Source organism: Odocoileus virginianus, chromosome 4, assembly GCF_023699985.2.
Source record: "Odocoileus virginianus isolate 20LAN1187 ecotype Illinois chromosome 4, Ovbor_1.2, whole genome shotgun sequence".
NCBI classification, from domain to species: domain Eukaryota; kingdom Metazoa; phylum Chordata; class Mammalia; order Artiodactyla; family Cervidae; genus Odocoileus; species Odocoileus virginianus.
This window is the reverse complement of record NC_069677.1, coordinates 63,876,353-63,899,310: the sequence shown is the minus strand read 5'-3', so window position 1 is coordinate 63,899,310 and position 22,958 is coordinate 63,876,353. Positions and strand designations below refer to the sequence as shown.

At 43.1% G+C, this 22,958-nt stretch overlaps 1 protein-coding gene across 1 annotated transcript in view; it reads right to left on the bottom strand.

Annotated features, from left to right (window-relative positions):
* SLC9A9 (solute carrier family 9 member A9) overlaps positions 1 to 22,958 on the bottom strand; it is a 639,391-nt gene that overhangs the window by 322,623 nt on the left and 293,810 nt on the right. The window contains exons 7-8 of the mRNA XM_070466623.1: positions 6,982 to 7,120; positions 1,966 to 2,071 (exon numbers count right to left, since the gene is read on the bottom strand). Of these exons, the coding sequence (XP_070322724.1) occupies positions 1,966 to 2,071; positions 6,982 to 7,120 (245 nt within the window). The remainder of the gene's footprint in view (positions 1 to 1,965; positions 2,072 to 6,981; positions 7,121 to 22,958) is intronic.

Here is a 22,958-nt window from a genome sequence, read left to right as displayed (position 1 = left end):
GGTCTGCATGGTATCCAATAAGGATATCAGGTCCAAAGTGTAGCAAAAGAGCAAGGCGCAGATAAACCAATAATTTATACACGGACCATAACCTTAAAATGAGTTAAGAAAACATGATCTTGCTGAATTGGATCAGGAAATAGTAAGACGATTTTCACACACAGAAATGATCTTAGGCATCGGGATATGTGTGTATATGTTTGTGTGTTCTACTACAATGTTAAACTGTAGACTAAAAAATATCTGGTGAGTTAAGATACTTTACCTTTTCAGAAGGTCAAATATGTATTCTTATTGTTAACATTGCTTACATTATTTTACACCATGTTAAGTGGTGAAAAGGGCATAGAATGTGGAGGAAAGGGAACAACAACTTTTTGAATGACCTATGTAAACTACTCCTTTATTTCATTTAAGAGACACTAAGTATCCATTTTCTTTGCAATGCATAAGCTCTTTAGCAACCTTTCTAATAACAAGGCAAGGCTCCAATACAATGGATGTTGTGTTAGAATGGTTTGGAATGATACAAGGGCCTGGTTGGCTGGACTCTGGTAATGTAGTCTTGATTATAGTGTCATAAAAGCTGGCAGGTGGCTGTTTGTATCCGCAACAGACACTCTCAAAGCTTGTGGAAACAGCCTGGTTCCCCGTGGCTATAAGTAAGATGGGTCAGATACCTGGGGCAACAGATTATCCTTAGCAAAAAAGATCTGCCATGGCTTTCACAGGAGAGCCCAACCAGCCCAGAAGCAAGGGGACCAGGCAGGCGCCTGGGACCCCAACTATCTTCCTACTCTTGGAAGCCTGCCTCATATTCCAAAGACAGAATTTCATTCAAGGTAGCAGTGCTTGGTGCCCATGAGCCCAGGCTCTGGAATTAGATCTTCTAGTCTGAAATCCCAGCTCCTCCACTGGCTCTTGGCCAAGTAAACAGCTTATAGTCCCTAATGTTGGGTTTTTCTGTAAATTAACGTGAACATCCATGAAAAGCAGTTAGCCAGCACCTGGCTCATTGTAAGCTTTCTCTATATCAACTTTTATTATTATTTACACTTAAAGTACCACTTATTAAAATGCGAGAACCCCTGGAGGCATACCTTATTCCCAGTTAGCATTTTCGGGGGGTGGGGTCTCACCACCTGAAATTCAATTAAGATGTAGCAAACAGCAAGGGATCCAGGACTCAAACCCGGGAGAAGGAGAAAACTAGGTCAAAGGAAAGAAACAGCTCTGACATTTTGCTCAGAGCCACGGTGATTCTTCTACACGGAAAAGCACCCAATCGTTGCAGCTACCCAAGCGTAAACCCTTGCTATTGCAGAAAGGCAATCTAATTGCAGAATTCAGATACGGGATGCCAGCTGTGGGCCTCCCTTCTTCCCCACTCCCCCCAGGGGACCCTAGGGACTGCCTCTTTCTCCATCAATCGTTCCATCTCAGAGGACTGTACATAGAGACCTTCTACGGTAAGAGACACTGAACCGAAACCACCGCGTTACCCGCCTGTTTTCTGGTTTGCCACCGAATGTAGGCAAAGATTTTTAAACACAGTTGGATGCGGCCAGGCGCACACCCGGAGAGACCGCCTACGTGGGCGTCGCTGCTAATAGCCAATGGAAAGCCAGCATTTATTCCCACAAAGCCGCAGTGCATCCCTTCACACTCTGCGCCGAGACTCCCTACGTGTAAAGCCATCATCCATCAGTACATAGGTCATTCGTAGATTTCAACGTCCCCTTCCTGACCAGTAAGGAGAGAAGAGGAATCAACACTTTGGAAACTTCCAATTAAGCTGTCATATAATGGATGCATTTTTTTTTTTTTTCTCCCCAGGGTACCCAGGAGAGGCTGATTCTGACACAATCCATTTCACTCCTGCAGGGTCAGGGAGGGGGACTTGGTGAGGGGCAGGAAACACAGGTATTCACACATCCAGTGGGCTGCTCATGACGAAGCACTGACCTGTTAGGCCAGCGGCCTCAGCAGACAGAAAGGCGCTCCAAGACAGGAGGAAAAACAGGCCCGTTTCCAGCATAGGGAACTCGCACAGTTTGGTAAATTTGGTCAAGTGACGAAGAGGAGTTAAGGGAAACAACAATTGCTTTTATGAATAAATCTCCCTCTTGGCTGAGAAAAACTCCTCTGGTGGTGATAGTTTTAGAGGAGAGAACCGATTCTCAGACCTGTTTCTCTTGCTGAGACTCTCTTTGAAGGCCGGCGTGAATCACGCTTCATTGGGGGCTGAACATGGCTGTAAAAATGCAAAGTGGTCTTAAGATTAAAAAGATGTCTTTTTCCAATAAATAAATAAATAAATAAGATGTCTTACTAAGAGGATGAAGTCAGCTAAGGAGACACATAAAACCCCTTAAATTTGGCCTCAACCCTTTGGGCGTGCCCTTCAGGAGGTGGCAGATCTGGGAAAATAAAGTCAAGGAGAGTGTGTCTTCCCAGCCAGTCCACACTCCCAGGAGTGGCCTACCAGGCCACTGCTCCCCAAGGAATGCTGGTCTATGGACAGATCACCTTGAAAAGCCTTTTCTCTTAGGGATGGAAACTGGATCAGGAGGAGCATTTTTGTTCAGTGATGGGGAAGCTGCCCAGCCTCTCTTTGCATAAGGAGGATGGAGGAAAATGTGTATTATTTCTAAGTCAAGCAAGATGCCCTTTGGCAGGCAGTTGTTCATTTTGGCCAGGATGACACTTGGCCAATCGTCTATAAATTGCAAATAGAACAAAGGCACAGTGATTTGAACCATGCAGAGAATGGGCTTTGGGGAGATGATTAGGAGTATGCGATGGACGGGAAAGGGCTACGACTGCAGTTGTATCCTCCATTAGGCAGAAAATGCCCTGACGGACATGGAAATGTTACATTGCAATTTTATGTTTCTGGAAAAAAAATCTAAGGGAGATTCCACCTTAAGAGATGTTTAGCAGCCAGGCAGGGAAGCAAAAAGCATGACCTCTGGAGTACAAGATCTGGGTTTGAGTCCTGGCTTTGCCAGTCACTGGCTGTGTGATTTCTGAGCACTATGATAACCTCTCTGAGCCTTATTTATATCCAAGGTGAACTGGCATGAGAATAATACCTATCCCCACAGTGTGAAGAGTAACATGAGATGACAATATTGAAAATGTTTTGTAAAGTCTTAGAAAGCACACAATACCAAGGATTATATTGTGGTTGGGAGCATGACCTCTAGAAGGCAACTCTACCTGGGCTCATATTCACTGTATATCAGCTTAGATGTGTACCTTGGCCACACTGTGCTTTGGTTCTCATGTCTGAAAATGGGCATAAATTGTGCAACCTACCTTCTAGGTATATAGAAGAGTGCCTGGAATGTGACAAAGGATGTGTAAGTTTTTCAATTAGTGTAATTTAAGTGAATCTGTTTTGTGAAACCTCTTTTCTGGAAAGAGAGTCAGTAAGGATGTGGAAGCAGTTCTTTATCAGGAGTACCCCTTTCCCCAGATCTGATCCAATGTCAGGGCCGACTTCAAGTCTCCAGGAATATTTTCCCTTCTCTTATCAAAATCTGTTCACTTATGTGTTCATACATTTCCTGCACATCAGGCAGAGAAAAGTTCCAATCTCAGCTCTTCTACTTCATGCCATCCCTGGGGATGAAAACCTGGGTTTAAGTCCTGGCCCTAAAATGTCCTAGCTGTGTGGCCTTGGACAAGTTGTCTAAAATTATGTGTCAGTTTATTCAGCTGAAAATTGAGACAATAATAATATCTCCTTGCCAGGATTCTTATAAAAACTCTCTGAGATAATCTATGTAAAATATAAAAGATAATGGGTGGCACTTGGTAAGGTTCTCAACATATATAAGATGATATTAATATCATGCCCATTATGACTGACATGTGACTCAGAGTGAGCTATGAATACTTAATCTCCTTATGTATAAAGCAGGAATAATAATAATTGGTCTTATAGGGTAAATTCAAATGAGGAGATATATATAAAGACACATGCTAGACATTCAAAAATGTTGTGATCATTGCTATTGTTCATTCACTAAGTTTTGTCTCACTCCCTGCAACCTCATGGACTGCAGCATGCCAAGCTTCCCTGTCCTTTACTATCACCTGAAGTTTGCTCAGACTCATGTCCATTGAGTTGGTGATGCTACCTAACTATCTCACTATTATTCAGTTCAGTTCAGTCGCTCAGTCATGTCCGACCCTTTGCGACCCCATGGACTGCAGCCCACCCGGCTTCCCTGTCCATCACCAACTCCCAGTGCTTGCTCAAACTAATGTGCACCAAGTCGGTGATGCCATCCAACCATCTCATACTTTCATCCCCTTCTTCTCCTGCCTTCAGTCTTTCCCAGCATCAGGGTCTTTTCCAATGAGTCAGTTCTTTGCATGAGGTGGCCAAAGTATTGGAGCTTCAACTTCAGCATCAGTTCTTCCAGTGAATATTCAGGACTGATTTCCTTTAGGATTGACTGGTTTGATCTCCTTGCAGTCCAAGGGACTCTCAAGAGTCTTCTCCAACATCACAGTTCAAAAGCATCAGTTCTTTGGCACTCAGCCTACTTTATGGTCCAGCTCTCACATCCATCATGACTACTGGAAAAACCATAGCTTTGACTAGATGGATTTTGTTGGCAAAGTAATGTCTCCTTTTTTGCTGTTTAGGTTGGTCATAGCTTTTCTTCCAAGGAGCAAGCAAGCGTCTTTTAATTTCATGGCGGCAGTCACCATCTGCAGTGATTTTGGAGTCCCTGAAAATAAAGTCTGTCACTGTTACCAGTTTTCCCATCTATTTGCCATGAAGTGATGGGACTGGATGCCATGATCTTTGTTTTTTGAATGCTGAGTTTTAAGCCAGCTTTTTCACTCTCCTCTCACGTTCATCAAGAGGCTCTTTAGTTCCTCATTATCATTACTATCATCATTACTATTTCTCTACTCCAAACAACATGTGACCTCCATTGTAATTCCCCTTAATAATTAAGAGGCAAACAAAAGGGGAGCAGTGATCAAGAGTGTGGTCTGGGTGCGGTCTGTCTCTTGGTTTCATTCCCTGGGTTTGACCTTGGCTCTACTTCCTAGTTGCATGACTTTGGGCTTATGCTTTCTAAGCTTTCCTTTTTTTCCAGGAAAAATAGCATCTGTGTGATATGACCATTGTGAAGATTAAATGAGGTATTACATGTAAAACAAGTAGTAGGGAGCCTGATGTATCACCAGTACTGGGTACATTGTTGACCATTACTTTTTTGTTGGAAATCAACCCTACCTATTCTGACTTATTTTTGTCAATGGAGTTGACATTCTCCAGGGTTCCAGGACAAAACTTTGGGGTGGTTTTTTTATTTTCTCCTCTTATTTATCTCATAGAACCAACCAATCACTGAGTCCTAGAGGGTCTTCTACATTGATCTCCTTTCTGGCTTTCTCCTACAGCTCATTATCACAGTCTTCTTTGATTTCAATCTTCCTCTTATCATTCATCCTTCATACCAGTTCCTCGTTTATGTTTTAAACACAAGACCTTCAGTGTGTCATGATCCTTGGAGAAAACTTCAGTCGCATATTGTGGACTATAGAGAGATGCTCAGGCTCCTTTGAGTGGCACTCCAAGGTACTCCACAAGCTGACTCCTTTGCACTTGTGTCTGCTCATTTTGCATTGCTCACCAGCCCAAGCTCTAAGGTCCTCTCTGGGACAACTGCTCTAGGCCATGTCAGTGTCCCCCAACCCCCACTCCTGACCTTTGTGAATGCTGATCTTCTTGTGAATCACCTATATGGTCTTTGCCTGCATCTTACCTATCTTTCAGGTCAAGCTTAAGTCCCACACTGCATGTAAATACTGCTTTTCAGGTTATTTTCCAGAATCATCAGATTGGCTAAGAGTCTGTTGGACTTTTCCAGACATGGTGGCCTCATCCTTATATTTTTATAACCTTAATAAGGTGGCTGCAGCTTTAGCACTCACTTTCTATCCAACTCTTTCTGTAGAGCTTGTCTTTCCAAGCCTGTCATTAGTTGGAGGCAGGGTCCATGTTTTATTCATCTTCTGACTTATCTGAGAAAGCTTTAGTAGAACCTAGCCTTTTAGCAGTTGCTCAGTGAACTGTTGGGTCAGTCCTCATGGAAAAAGAGTCTAACATTTTGCTTTCTTTGCCTTGATCCCTGACCCCTCTTCTACCATTCTCCTTTAGTCCTTCCCTTTTCCCCCAAGATCTCTAATCCCTTTGCCCTGCCTCCTCTCTCTGGACTCTGTTAAGCCCACATACTTGACATTAGCCTTCTGGTTCCTCCTAGAATCTGACATTTTTGTCCCATATAACTGCTGTGAGTGAGGAGACCTCCAGACAAGCTTCTTTCCTTGACTCAAGTTCTCTAGGAACTCTGCTCATCCTCCCACCTCTCTACTGAAAAATAGGGAGTAGGATGATACAATTGCCTGGATATGGCAAGCATCATTTCTAAGTTGCTTGCTGTTCTTCTTCCATAAAGTAGCTATGGATGCTCATTTAAACCCACAGTGATTCTTGTCTTAGCCAACCCTCTGAACTAGTGATTGCTATGAGTTTAAAAAGGGTGCAGAGAATACTTAGTATGTCACTCTTGAGTCAATCCTGTTTTATTCTTGACATTGGATATTCACTTCTTCTTCTTGATCTTAATATAGCCAGCTTGATTTCCCCCTGGCCACCTATATTCTTAGGTGAGAATTTTTTAAGACTGTTGATATCCTGGGATCAGACAATATGAGCAGTCCTAGAATTGGCCTTGGGAAGGAAAAGAGCCTGGGCCCCTCCCTCCTCCACTGGTATCAGCCTACGGTTCAGAATCAAAACGGCCCCAGTGGTGCTGTAGTGGTGCTACACTTGAACAAGACCATCTAGCCATTTCCTGGTCTGGAGTTTGTTAGTCCTCAGAAACATCCCAAGGATGTGGCCTGCTCTTAACAGTCCCCAGCTTCCCACACACAGACAAAGGATATCAGTGCCGTGACAACAGCATATGCAGACCCCATGGCAAATGAGCCAGCGAAGATCCCCAGGAAATTCCCCACGGACTGGAAAAATGCTGCGGCGTCAAATGTGTTTGGATTCTCCTTGGGACTGTAAATGGATATAGAACTGAAAAGAGAAGAGGGTGAAGGTTAGTCAGAGACTCCTATCTCATGGCCCAAACACCAGAAGTCAGAATTTAGCACCCAGTTTTGGGAAAGACACCTTCTCCTAAGAGGTTAGGTGCTGGTTGGAAGCATTCAGTGGAAACGGATGAGGACAAGGAGAGACGGAGAAGGGAAAAAGCTTTCCCCTTCCTTATAGCCCAATCCCCTGGTATCCATATATTATTGCCAGTCAGTAAACATTTTTATATTGGAAGGGTCGTAAAGAATATTGTTTCTGAGCAAACTAGGCATTAAAACATGGTAGGTATATATGGAATCTGCTGAGGAGATAGATAACTGTGAATTATTTAGTGGCCATATGTCTTCGGTGCTGTTATATATTCACACATGTTCCTGATAAAAAGTGCACTTTTATGGCCTGTGCACAAATGGGCGATACAAATCACAGCGTGCGCAAAATATTCTGCTGTGATCTTGTCATAAACCACAAAGCATTGCTCCTCTCCAGTGTAACCCTTCAGAAACAGAGCCCAGACGACATTCAGAGCATCACAGGATTAACCTCTGGGGAGAGACAAAACCCTCATTTTCCCACAGAAACAAATGGCAGCAGCTGTCTGAGGTCATCTTTTATGCCCTGATTCTGGGGGCTGCCAACAGATTTATATCCACAGAGAAAAATCAATCCACCAATAGGTGGTTTGTTCACTGAAATATTTTTGAAGACATCGTATTTGCTGTTTTTTTCAGCCAGGGCCTCAAATCCTACAGTGTTGATGTAAAAGACAAGGTGTGACCTATTTTAGGAAACATGAGCTCCATCTTGTAGCATTAACATGACAGATGTGCTAGAACCAGCATTGTTGGGGAGACTAATAAAGTCCCTTTTCAGGTGTTTTTCTTTTGCAGTTTTTATTTTAATACAAGTTCTTTAAAACTAATCAGACAAAATCAAGAGTTTCTCAGTGCTTTCTGGAAAGAACTTTGTAGCCCTGTAGACAGCAAACAGGATACCAGCCACACTGACTTGAGAGTAGATAGGTGTTTACAGAGATATAACTGAATCTTTTATGGCTTGGATGATTAAAGTATTTTAACTCTCTGACCTGACTTTTTGTGTCTGGAGACTAAGAGAGTTAAGAGAGAGCAGGGAGAGTGGATTCCAATTCTCCTCCAGGAAAATGTGTGGCATAAAAAAGGTAGTTTAAAATGTTTCTAGTTTTTCCCTGGATGTCTTTAAACCCCCAAAGTAGGCCAAACACTTCTGCTTTGATCACGTAATTGGATAAGGAAGATAAATGTGGATCCCAAATGGAGCCCTGAAATGTATGCGAGAAAGGGATTGCCTTTGAAGTGTTTTTCTTTTTGTAAAGTGTTGTGCTTTGCAGGAAAAAAGGAAATGAAAACCCACATTTGGGTCCTTTGTGGCTGACAGTCCTGGGAAAGGGTGTAAATCCATGGCCATTCTGAAATTCAGTGTCCACAGCTGTGTGTGTGTGAGTTGATATGAACATATTTCTTCATTTCAATGAAAAAATGATAGTGACAAGAAAACATTTCAGTTGCAGTCTGCCTTTGAAACACAGGTTTTTGCACAGCCACACTCTTTTGTAAATAATTATGTTAATTCCTAAGGTTGCTCCCAGCAAATCTTATCCTTAGAACAAGCATCTCTTCACCCCCATCTTCACCTTCACACTCTCCAGAAGTGTTTTCTCTGTCCTGATGTTTCCCCAGCTTGAAGTAGCATCATCACATCTTTTGGCCATATTCTGTATAATTATTTATGTAATGTTTGTTTTTAAACTAACTCATTTTTATTCAAATGCAAAACTGAAGTGTTAGTTGCTCAGTCGTGTCTGACTTTTGCAACCCCATGGATTATAGCCTGCCATACTGCTCTGTGCATGGAATTTCCCAGGCAAGAATATTGGAGTGGGTTGCCATTCCCAGTGCCATTCCCACTGGAGTGGTAGCAAAGGCAAGGAGTCAGAGAATTGAGGGTGCTTAAAGGTAGAATCCCAGGTGGCTCAGATGGTAAAGAATCTGCCCATCAATACAGGAGATGCAGGTTCAATCCCTGGGTCTGGAAGATCCCCTGGAGGAGGAAATGACAGGCCAGACCAGTATTCTTGCCTGGGAAATCACATGGACAGAGGAGCCTGGTGGGCTACACAGTACATGGGGTTGCAAAAGAAACAAAAAGTGACTAAACAACAACAAAGGTAGAAGCATAGAATTATGGCAGGAGACTGGGAGCATGTGTTTGAGCACTGGCGGGGGATAAAGGCAGGTAGATGGCATCACTCAAAACTTTAAACCCCATGTTAAGAATATACAAAAAGCCTTCACATTTACATCATGCTTAGTCCTCTTATGCCTGCCTTATAACTGTGCTTGATCTGATAACATCTTTGCCAGGTAATTAGGGCGCATATGTTTATCTTTCCTCCCTTTGCCTTTTTAAAAATAAAATACAGAAACTAAGAGTCAGGGAAATAAAGATCTATAGTCACTAAGTTCCAAATGTAGATTTCTTATTTCTACCTTGAAAAAGTGATTTATTAGGAGGAAAACCTAAACCTACATCAGCATAGTTGAGTGAGTGTGGCTGTGATGTAAGGGCAATTGGAGTTCAGGTACCAGAACCTTACATTTCATGCCTGGATGGAACACAAGCAGTGCCCTCACAAATGCAGGCAGAGTGCAGAACATGTTGTGTGTTGTGTGGGGCAACAGCACCCTCTCTCCTGTTCTACAAGCAAGCAAAAGACAGGGCGTATCCTGGTAACCTGCTTTCATGTCTGGCTTCTGCTCCAGCACTTAAACTTTGTGGTGTCTGGCCTCGGTCTTGTTCTTCTTTGTATGCCCAGGACATAGCCTGGTGCCTGGCCCATGGCAGACTATATAAAGTCTGAGGAAATGAGGGCAGGTTGACTGGAAGTCAGAGGGGAAAAAGGAAGAAATGCAGGAAGGAAGGAGTCTTGCCAAAACAAGTCATCTTTAAAATAAATCATCTACAGATTTTTATTAGGCATTGGTGATAGGTAGATATAATGAAAATAGTGATGAACAGGGAAACCTGGCATGCTGCAGTCCATGGGTTGCAAAGAGTCGGACATGACTGAGCGACTGAACAGCAACAATATGTTGTCCTGTTGAGAAATATCAATAATCTCAGATATGCAGATGGCATCACCCTTATGGCAGAAAGTGAAGAAGAACTAAAGAGCCTCTTGATGAAAGTGAAAGAGAAGTGAAAAAGTTGGCTTAAAGCTCAACATTCAGAAAGCTAAGATCATGGCATCTGGTCCCATCACTTCATGGCAAGTAAATGGGGAAACAGTGGAAACAGTGGCTGACTTCATTTTTCCAGGCTCCAAAATCACTGCAGATGGTGATTGCAGCCATGAACTTAAAAAAGACGCTTACTCCTTGGAAGGAAAGTTATGACCAACCTAGACAGCATATTAAAAAGCAGAGACATTACTTTACCAATAAAGGTCTGTCTAGTCAAGGCTATGGTTTTTCCAGTGGTCATGTATGAATGTGAGAGTTGGACTATAAAGATAGCTGAGCACCGAAGAATTGATGCTTTTGAACTGTGGTGTTGGAGAGGACTCTTGAGAGTCCCTTGGACTTCAAGGAGATCCAGCCAGTCCATCCTAAAGGAGATCAGTCCTCGGTGTTCATTGGAAGGACTAATGTTGAAGCTGAAACTCCAATACTTTGGCCACCTGATGCGAAGAGCTGACTCATTTGAGAAGACCCTGATGCTGGGAAAGATTGAGGGCAGGAGGAGAAGGGGACAACAGAGGATGAGATGGTTGGATGGCATCACCGACTTGATGGACATGGGTTTGGGTGGGCTCCGGGAGTTGGTGATGGACAGGGAGGCCTGGTGTGCTGTGGTTCATGGGGTTGCAAAGAGTCAGACACAACTTAGCGACTGTACTGAACTGAACTGTGGTTACTTTTAAGGTCATCAATTCAAGCCTGAAGGGGACACTTGAGATTCTTAACTTGAGCTTCAAAGATCTGATCCTTCTTGGCTGTATGGCCTTGGGTGAGTTACTTCATCACTCAGGTTCTGTTTCAAAGTCTATAAAATGGACATAGTAGTACTTATACTCCAGAAATGTGCGAGGATATGAGGTATATTTAAACATATATATAGACTTCCCTAGGGTATCCAGTGGGTAGGATTCTGCACTTCCACTGCAGGAGGCACAGGTTCAATCTCTGGTCAGGGAACTAAGATCCCACATGCTACAAGACCAAAAAATAAATAAATAAATAAATAAGATGAAAAAAACCCCAAAGAACTCCTATATATTTATCTTATAGGTTATAGCGCCATTCATTGAGTGCTGTGCTAAGAACTTCCACAGGCTCACAATGACAGAGAGCACAATTCAGAGACTGAACCAGGCCTCAGGAGGAAATGGCCATAGAAGTGACGCTAGTGGGTTTTGTGTGGAGCTCTTAGCTCCATGGAGAAGGAGGAAAGGAGCATCCTCAGCAGCCTGGACGACAATGTGCTCCAGGACAAGGACAGGCCAGGACACCGACCTTGAGTCACACCTCCCCATGTTTCACCGGGGACATTCTGCCGGCAAAGCCCTCTGGCTTCTGGTGAGGGATGGGGCCAAGAAAGAAGGGGCCTTGCAGCCCAGGGATGTTGAATATTTTATGACTGCCAGGATTTTAGGAAATTATTCCTCCAGGCTCGACGCCCTGGCAAAGGAGGCATCTTTCTGAGCTCTATGTTTAGCTGCAACACAAAGCCTATAGATTATGGAGCATCAGCTACAGAGGGTGTTTTCAGAAACAACCAAGGGTTTGGGTAGCATGTGTAGTTTTCCAACTTCAGCCTGACAAAGGAAGGACAATCACGTTCCGGCCAGCCCTACTGCTGGTTTCAGCACTTTGGACTTAAAAAGTAAATCCCTCCTCCCGTGCACCAAGGGAGCTGTTTGAACCATTAGTGGATGCAAGTACCAGACTGAGAAGAGGTGGGGAAGAACTGGACTTTGTGGTGCTTGCTCTATGGGACACCACTCTGAAGATGTGCTGTTTATAGCATAATCTGGTGAAGGTAGATCTGTGATCTGCAGATTTCTAAAAAAGAATATTTGAGTTGGATAGAACCAATATCCTTGAAAATAATGTGACCAGAACTACACAGTTGTGCTTAAATATTCATCTTATAAATTGGAAATAAGACCAGGTTATTGATTCATTCTGTTCAGGAACAGATTATTCAGCAAAAACTAGTTTGATGGTCGTGTATTGCATCCAGTCTTAGAAATAAATGTGCATATCTTTTATTCAAAAATTTTGAAATGGATGAAATAGCCTACATTCCTTTGAAGAGAGCAACATGAATAAGGATCACAGTGCTCACTGTATCATTTAAGGTTCACAGACATGACTGAAACTCCAGTGTTCTCAACAACCCATCTTTTCATCTTTCCGAAGTTCCTCCAGGGCCCTGGCAGCTTAGGTAGTGTTAAGAGCATAGTACCTGAATCTGAGATCTGGGTGCAAATCTCAACTCTGCCACTTACTGGCTGTGTGACCTTGACCAAATTACTTAAACTATATGCCCTTCAGTTTCCTATGATGATGGTTAAAAATGATAATAAAATGATAGTAATAATAAATATACCTATCACATAAGGTTGCTATGAGAATTCAATCAATTAATGTTTACAAAGCATTTGAAATGGGCACAAAGTCAAAACTAGATAAGCATTTCTTAAGTAAATCATCCTTCTTCAAATAACCCCTCCTCCTCCTTCTTCTACTTTGTTTTCTTCTTGCCCTGAATCCTCTTCCTCCTTTTCCTCCTTCAGCTTCTTCTTGTCCTTCTTCATTGTCTGTTCTTTCCCTCTGTCTCTTTCTATTGAACTGAGAGATTGGTTTAGTTCTAAAAGAAGTATCCCAAACTAGATGTCCAATCAGTACTACCTCAAATAAATTAGAACTGAGATGTCATTAACTGTCTCACACTGACTAGTCCCTGGTCTAGAATCTCTGGGTATCAGGTATCATTTGATCTTACAAATTGTTTTGTATATAATGGAATGTGGTGCATGTTCTCAATAAATACCAGTGATGAGGAAGACAGAGAAAGAGGTGGGGAGGAGAAGAAAGAAGAAGAGGAAGCAGGGGAGAAAGTGTTGAAGTTCTCCTGAGAGTGATGATGAGATCATGTATGAAAAGGAGTCTGTAAATGGAACCACCATCCCTGCTGCCAATGACCCCTTCCAAAATGCTGTGCATCTCCCCACTCTGGACCCTACTGAGTCATCTCTCCTGATTCTTACAATCTTTTCAAGACCACCTAGTCTCCATCACCACCCCCTCCTGTTACTCTTTACTGGTACTGCTAAATTATTTTCCTCATAATTACTCACCAACATTACTCAAAACCTCAAGCTCCTGGGCAGCTGTTCTTTCCTAAAGATGCTCTCCCTATGATTGGTCCTCCCAGCTCCTACAATCCACTCACTGTCCTGAGTGCCTGGTTGGAACAATCTACTTCTGTGTCTCCCAGTTCAGTCTCACATCTCCTGTTAACATGAATCAATGCCACTTTAAAATTTTACAAGGAAAGTTTTAAGCAAATAGATTGCATTCCTTTTAGAATTTCTATGAATGTCATCAAGAAAAAAAATGGGAAGATGTACCACAGCCAAAGATGTACCAAATGCACTTCCATTTTCTCTGCCAAATCTTTAATCCCTAACAGAAAATATTTAAACCACTGGCCCAAGTTTATTACAGAGTTCTTGATTATAGGATGATATATAGGATTTTTTTTCCCCCTAATTATGGCTTCTAGTTGTACTATATTGAATCCTTCTTTGTGCTGGAAATATAGTTCTATTAATGATGTTTTGGTCAAATTCCATTATTCAATTCCTTTCAGTTATCAAAACTTAGTGCTGTCTAGCTTAAAACCTAAATCTTCAAAGCAAGATTCTTCTCCCTGCAGAATATTCTAAAGCAGAGAGCAGGATGATTTGAAAGGGAGGAGACAGAGGTGTCCCTTTACTCCCTCTTGGGCACTAGCGCCCCCTGGTGTCAGAGACATGGAGGAAGGACAGGATCCAAGCTGTCCACCTTCTGCTTGGCCACCATGGACAGGGTCCCTGATCTCACTCTTGTTCCTGGTTGGTCCCTTTCTTGGAGGTCCCTGTTCTCATGGTGACACCTCCATTTTATTAAGAATCCATCCCCAACACCCCCCCCCCCCCCAGGGGTCACTCAATTTTCCTTCTGCCCTGCCAGCTATACATAGCCCCAGCCGTTTTCTATGGCTTGGATTAGGGGCCACTTGGGCCGATCAGTGGCTCTCACCTTTCTCTTGATCTCTAGTCCTCTTATTTGGGGCAGCACTGAACTCCCTCCATGGACCATGGACCACTGCTCTGGGTGGGCTCACCTTGCCCACTCCCCGGACATACCAAACCAGGGGGCCATACTGACACAGAGGGTTCCAGCTGATTCCTTCAGCAGTCTGTAGGCCAGTTCTGCATCCCCACTCCAAGAAGCCACACCCAAAAACTCCCTTCCCTGCTCTGTTTTGAGAGGGCCTCAGACTCTCTGCAGCTTCCTCCGCTGGGGATAAGCTGGAAGCCTTCCTCTTGCAGGCAGCCCTTGTCTGTTTGTGATTCTAATGGGGTTCCTTCCACTTGACTTAGGGGAGAGGAAGCTCCCTCATGGGGAGGGCTAACAGCTTCACACCTCAAACACTGCCCTCTCTCCAAGGAGGCCCCCTTTCATACAGTTATTTGAGACCAAGAAGATGGGGTAGGAATTGGAGGAAACAAGGCCAATTCTTTTGCCAGTGAAGCCTGTTGAGAAGTATGTGTTTCTTACTGCTGGGGAGCCCTGCTGCTCCTTTTAGTATGGATGCATTTAGCTACTTTTGTTTTCAGTTCTGCTCCCTACACCCACTTTGGAAAACAGGAAAAAGCCCATGGGCTGACACATTTTGTGACATTTATTCTGGGTGCTTCTAGTTTCCTTTCTCCCCAGCTATCTAGAGTTGCCTTGTTATTATGCTCTGAAGGATACATTTTAAGGAGAAATACAATACAGAAGGGTGATGGAAATTTGTAAAAACTGCTGTTTGGTTGGTCTTGAGTGTCACAGGTAAGAAACAAAGTAGAAGAAAAACTAATTACAGTGCTATTTTGTGTTTAAAATTTTTATCTCCCCCCTAAAAAGAAACAAGTGGATCCTTATCTATTATTTATCTTCTAATAACTGTACCAACCTGCCCTTTCTCAAGAAGTTGCTTAATTATGAATAAGGAATTGATTTTTATGGGGCCAAGAATTGTGTGTACACATAGGAATTCATCCTGGCATCTGCTTGCCCATTATTCTGGCTTATGTTCTGCCAAAGGCCACTGAAACTCTGTCAAGAGAACCTGCTGTAAAACATAATGACTTCAGGAATTGGGGGCATTCCAGGCACCCTGGGAGGTTAGAAGAGCTGCCTTTTAATAATAAGAGGTTCTGGCCAGAGGTGTGCTGAGCTTGAGTTAGAACTAGGGTTTTACTTTCCCCAGGGCTAAAGAGCCTACAGGCAAAGAGCTGTGTTTGGGGAGGCACATTAATTAACTCTTTCAGCTTCAAAGGGATTGTTTGGTTAATGACTGCTGCCTAAGAATCCAAATTCACTCCAAAGAGTGATTTTCCAAATTCTTGACAACTACCATTTTGATATCTGGCACAACAGAAAAAAAGACAAATGGAATTCTGTGGGCAGTATGAGTTAGTATATCATGACTGCCCTTAGAATAATACAATGTCAGACCGAATTAGCAGATTCCTCCCACCAACAAATATTCCTTGAGCACCTACTACGTGCAGACTTTGTTCTAGACACTAAAGATACAGCAGGAAACACAGCAAAGCTTCTAACCTCATGTTCCTGACATTCAAGGGAAGAAAACAACATAATAAATAGTTATGCAAATAGATATTGGATTTAAGGACAGAGACAGAAAAGAGAAAGCAGCAGCATGAGGGCATGGAAGAGACAGTGATGAGGGTGCTGTTTTTGTTAGGGCGGTCAGGAAAGTCTTTCCTGAAAAATGTTACTGAATGGAGTCTTATATGAAAACAACGGAGAGGGTTTTCTAGTCTGTGAAGCAGAGGCAGTGTGGCTAGAGGGAAATGGGCAAGAGGAGGGTGGTAGGAGGCAGGCTGGAGATGGGGCTGGGGCCAGGTCTTGTAGAAGCTTCCAGGACATTGTTAGGACTTAAATTTTCCTCTAATGGTGAAAGGGCATCTAATGGAGGGTTCAGGGTAGGGGAGCATGGTATAGAACATTCCAGGTGAAGGGGCGTTAGTAAGAGTAGAGGAAGCTGGACAAGAGTTGGCATGACCTCGTTGTACTCTCCCACGGCTGCAGCAGACCAGGCCTTTCTTCAGTGGACTGGAAACCACCATCTGAATGAAACCTGAAAAACCACAGCAGGTCACAGGAGAAAGAGTAGGATGGTGGGGAATAAGATGTAAGGAAGGAAGAGAGTTTAAATGATAGATGAATTTAGCAGAAACAGGTATAGTGAGCTGGCCTCATTCTTTATGTTTCCAGAAGGAAAGATAAAGTCCACAAGTAAAACATCAGAGGGAGAAGGATTTCAGCTTTATATTCTATTTCAGAAATTTCCTAACTCTTAAATCTGATGGAACATGAAATGGGATCTTTAAAAGGCAAGTTCTCTGTCACTGGAGATGCTTGAACACAGAATGAAAGCATTACCTGTCAGGGTGCTATGGAGAATATTCATGCACTAGACAGTTGGATAACATGGCCTTGAAGAACCTCCTGCCCCCAGAATCACTGACTCTCTATTTTCAGCATTTTCCAGAACTCTCGGGTGAGGGATAGGGAACTTGGTTTTCTGTGCTACCCAGATCCTGCCACTGGAAATGTCTGAGCATTCAGCAAGCAAGGGGCAGTACTTCAGTGGAGATGCAAGGAAGGCACCCATGATTTAGGTTAAAGCCAGGTTGATCATGACATCAAGAACAGTTACAAATTTCAGCAGGGAATAAAGTCTTTGACAGATTCCTAAGTGGCTCTGGTCCATTAAGTTCCAACTCTAAAGTAACAAAGAGAGCTCTGAGCTTAAAATTGGTTAAAAGGGAAGAAGAGTTAAAGGAGGTTTGTTATGAATTATATGTGCATTTTCTTTGAAAGGAGATCTTAAATTACTTTGCAATTTAGCCTGAAAAGTCTTGTCAGAATTGAATTAGTCTGCAGGCTTTGAGAAATTTTTTCTTATACCTAATATTGGGAGGAAAGTGAATTTGAGATAGTCTTAAAGATAAAAGTCACTTGCAAATACTCTCCTCATTTCATTTTCCTCTTCCTTTACTAAAGCAGAAACAAGAATTTGAATCCCACTACTGTGAGCCTATTTAAAAGAGAGAGAGAGAGAGAGGGACTAATTCTCATGATCTGATGTGAACTTCAACCCGTTCTCCAACTTTCAGTTGCTTTAATCCTCACTAATGAAATCTTAGCTCCAAAGAGTACTGTGATGTGTGAAACTTTTAGTCATAATAGATAGAAAAAGATGGAAAAGTAGGTTAATAGTCACTAAAGATGGAAAGCTAGCTAAAATTAAAATATAATCATTAATATGCACAGGAAAGACCTAATATTAATCCCCAAGGCTGAAATGGAGAAGGGGGTCAAGTGTTCCAACATTGACTGAGCACTCAAAATGCTTATTATTCCCTCTATTTTTTTTTTTTTCACTATGGAGTGTTCACTACATGTCAAGTGTTAGGTTAAACATTTTAATTATCTCATTTAATACTCACTGTGACCCCCCTGAAGTTGGTGCTATTGTGATTTGCATTTTATAGATGAGGAAACCATGACTTAGAGAAATTGTGATGGTGGTTTAGTCACTAAATCATGTCTGACTCTTGTGACCCCATGGACTGTAGCCTGCCAGGCTCCTCTGTCCATAGGATTTTCCAGGCAAGAATACTGGAGTGGTTTGCCATGACCTTCTCCAGGGGATCTTCCCAACCCAGGGATTGAATCTGGGTCTCCTGCATTATAGGCAGATTTTTTACTAACTGAGCTACAGGGAAGCCCCTTAGAGAAATTAAGTAACTGTATATTTCACCTCATTTAATCCTTCTAACAATCTAATGAAGCATGTATTTGCATTTTGGACATAAACAAACTCAGGGATGGTAAATTATTTGCCCCAAGTAACTCTTACTGGAATGGTAGGCACTCAACTCAGGTGTCACTAGTGAAAGCCCATTTACAATACAATGGAAAGTGGGAGCACTTGGATTCATTGCCTGAGTGTGTGCACAGATAAATAACTCAACAAACATTTCACCTGCATAGGATGGAGGCAAGGACTACTCTTCGAAGATTTTAGGACTTCTAGTGCTTCCCTAGTGGCTCAGTTGGTAAAGAGCCCACCTGCCAATGCAGAAGATGCAAGACACACAGGTTTGATCCTGGGGTCGGCAAAATCCCCTGGAGAAGGATATGGCAACCCACTCCAGTATTCTTGCCTGGAAAATTCATGGACAGAGGAGCATGGTGGGCTACTGTCCATGGGGTCGCAAAGAGTAGGACACGACTGAGCATGCAGGCACACATGGCATGGTGCTAATTTGTAATAAAAAATTGCATTCATGAACATGATCATTTTGATATGAGTGGTTTGCTGACTGCCAATGCTACTTATAGGCCAGGAATTCTTCATGGAGGCCTCTTCTGCATACGGAAATGAGCTTGTTATGAAACTACATACACTTTGTGTCTTTTGGTGTCCATGCCAGCACCAGCTCAAGTTTCACATCATCTCCTACAGTTGTTCACCCTGTGCGACTACTGTCTCTTTATAGTAATTATCTGTGTTACAGTGTCTTCATCTAACAAGTGGTGATAACAATTGTACCTCCTTCACAGAGTGGAGATTCATTGGGTTAATATATGTACAGTGCTTCTACTTGGAACATAGGAAGCACTCCATAAATGATAGCTGTTAACTGTTGTTACTGTTATTTGTATTAATATTATTGTTAGAGTGATTACACTGTTTTTTCACCGTTTTCTCAAAAGAAGTCAATAAAAACTGAACTTTATTTCTAAAAATATAGGGCATTTAGAATTCCAATTAATGTGTCAGAACATTTCAAGAATCTTTTGAGGTGGAATGAGTAATACATTTAGAGTTAGATCAAATGCTGAATTCATCTTTTTCTTAATGAGGCCTGTAAAGCTGAAGATTTCTGGGATAGTATCAGAGAAGGAGATACATGTAAATTGCTAACAATAGTTAAGACCAAAAGATCCATGGTTGTCTTGCAAATCCAGCAGAGCTGAGCTTCTAGTAACCTTGCTGGAGTAGGGGACACCAAGGTAGACATACCACAGAAATCTCATTGCGTAGTCTGATAGTCACTCAGTCGTGTCCGACTCTTTGTGACCCATGGACTATAGCCCACCAGGCTCCTCTGTCCATGGAATTTTCCAGGCAAGAATAACTGAGTGGGTTGCCATTTCCTCCTCCAGGAGATCTTCCCAATCCAGGGGTTGAACCTGTGTTTCCTATACTGAAGGTAGATTCTTTGCCTCACTGCTATATCTAAAGCAAAAAAAAAAAAAAAAAAATCACGAACAGAAAGTATCTAATAAAGTTGTGGAGAACTGCTGATCAGCAACAATCAAGGAAAAGTCATGAAACCTATGGCATTTGCTTTCATGGCAATCACCAATCCACAGTTCACTGCAAGCCACATAGAGATGAAAAGAATTCGAAAACAGGTACTTGCTTGCATCGGAGCCTGCAGTGCTTCATAAATGTTGTGTGCTGAGGACAGAGATGAGGGGTTCAATGAAATGCTAGCTGCCTCTGGTTGGGTCAAAGGACTTTTCATAGATAAGGTCCTATGAAAAGCTTTCCTAATCTGGGCACCTTTCATTCCTTTGTTAAACAAAACTCACTCAGATTATAAAGAGCTTTCTGAGAGAGTCTGATGGAGTTTCACCTGGTGACAAGCCAACTCCTAGAAAATATTTGCACTGATCAAATCATATCCCCAGATCCTTCTCCTGTTCTTCTATTTATTAGCAATTAAGTGAACATCTGCATCCCAAATCACAACTTAATTGAGAATCTGCATCCATCTTTTTAGAGTTGCAGATAATTTTACTTGAGCACAAGTTTATCTTTGGGGGCAAAGCACACAGTTATCCTCTTAAACTAAGGCATTTTATCAAAGCAGTTGCCTCTCCTCTACAGATTTTGATTTTGTGTTTGAGGCATGGGAGCTGCGGACCAATAAATCTTACCAAAGAGGGTTTTCCTTTCACATAATGCCTTTAAATTACATTTTATGTGTGTAGCAGTTGCTATAAAGTATATATTGCAGAATGCAATGTTCCACAGTAGAGTCATCTCTGATACTGCATCTTCAGGACACAGCTTTGGGACAAGAATGTAGACTTTACAGTATATTTGAATCTCAAGCCAATACAACTTCTACAAATTGAAAGATTCCTAACTCAGGAATTAATAGGTCTATCCCACCCATGTAATAAAGGTAGTTACTAAGACTTGGAGTCAGATGCCAAGAACCAAGATGAACACTTCATTTACCAAGGTCATTGATCAGCTGTGAAGCTCCTACTACGGCTAGGACCTTGGGCCCTGAAACAGTCTGAAGATTGAAGAAGATGGTTTTTGCACATGTCAGAAGACAATTGGGGTTTCCCTGGTGGCTCAGACAGTGAAGAATCTGCCTGCAGTGCGGGAGACTTGTGTTTGATTGCTGGGTTGGGAAGATCCCCTGGACAAGGAAATGGCAACCCACCCCAGTATTCTTGCCTGGAGAATTCCATGGACAGAGGAACCTGGCAGGCTACAGTCCATGGGGTCGCAAAGAGTCAGACATGACTGAGCAACGTACACTTTTACTTTCACTTCAAGTAGACAAAAGCTCAGAAGCTGGGGGAAATGTAGGCTGGAAGACTCGGTTGAGGATTGGGGTGGAAACAGGTCAGTGCAATGCTTCAAGTTAGAACCAGGTGAGCAAGCCACAGTGAATATAAACAACAATCAAGGCAGCCAGGGAATTAATGATCAAAGGAGTCCAGGGATGGCTGTGAAGCCACATAAATGCATGCCTGCACTTTTCTGGAAGGAGAGTCCTTAACTTTCATACATCTTCTCCATTTAGACCATGACCTCAAAAAGGTTAAACATCACTGCAGTAGGGATACACAAATACTAATGGCAGAACAAGGAAGGAGTGGTCAGAAACTGAGGCCAACAATAACTGCAGAAGGTAAGATAAGAGAATCAGCTAGAAGATGGCGGAGGAATAGGATGGGGAGACCACTTTCTCCCCTACAAATTCATTGAAAGGACAATTGAACGCTGAGCAAATTTCACAAAACAACTTCTGATCGCTAGCAGAGGACATCAGGCGCCCAGAAAAGCAACCCATTGTCTTCGAAAGGAGGTAGGACAAAATATAAAAGATAAAAAGAGAGACAAAAGAGCTAGGGACGGAGACCCGTCCCCAGGAAGGGAGTCTTAATAGAGGAAGCTTCCAATTACCAGGAAACCTCGCACTGGCGGGTCTGGGGGAAGTTTTCGAATCTTGGAGGGCAACCTAACTGGGAGGAAAAATTAAATAAGGCCCACAGATTACGTGCCTAAAAGCAACTCCCAGCAGAAAAATACCACAGATGCCCGCATCCGCCACCAGCAAGTGGGGGCAGAACGGAGAGGAGCGGGTGGCATTGCTTAGGGTAAGGACCGGGCCCGAAGGCCCTGAGAGCAATCGGAGGGAGCTTTTTTAAACTGTGGGATAGCAAGAGAGAAAATTAACCTGCCGGAACACACTGCCGGACGTTCGCAAAACAAAGGGACTGAGAAACTCCAGAGAAGAGCTAACCTGCAGCGGACCGGCCCATTCCCGCCGGAGGTAGGAGGCAGGGGGTAGGGGAAAGGGGCAAACTCAGCCTCAGAGAAGGCATCCTCTTCCACACTGCAGACAGGCCTCCAGTTTCTATCCAAAGACTCCCTGAGATTCTGGATGGTTGACATCCGCCGCCGGGAGGGTCTTGGCTAGAGGCCAGCTCCTGAGAACAAACACAAGCCGCTGGCACCCGACCGTGGCGCGCAGAAATTGAGGCTGGGGCCGTGGAGGGGAAAGGGCGCGCCGGACCCGGGGAGAGTGTGCCCATCCACCTCCTGGCTGCCTGAGCCACTCAGGCAGGGGAAGGCACAAAATGCAGGCGCAACCGAGTACGTGTTTTTGTGGAGTACCCAAAAACTGGAACTGCATGCAATGCGGGGCATGCTCCCTATAGAGCAGCTGGGAGCCTGAGCAGCGTAGATAGGGAAAGCACAGACACCTGTGAGCAGGGGCAAACCCAGTGTGGCCGGAACACGGTGAGTGTTACCCACACACAGCGATATCTGTCTGCAGTGCCCCTCCCTCCCCGTAGCAGGACCGAACTAGCGAACCTAAATAAGAGAACCTCCGCCCACCTGTGTCAGGGTGGAAATTAGACACCGAAGAGATGGCAAACAGAAGCCAAATAAACAAAGGGAACCGCTTCAGAAAGGACCGGTGCAACAGATTAAAATCCCTGAAGGTAACACCAACTACACCGGAAGGGGCCTACAGATATCGAGAAGTGTAAGCTGGAAAGAGGAGCTATCTGAAATTGAACTGAACCCACAATGACTGTAACAGCTCCAGAGAAATTCCTAGATATATATATATATATATATATTTTTTTTTTTTTAATTT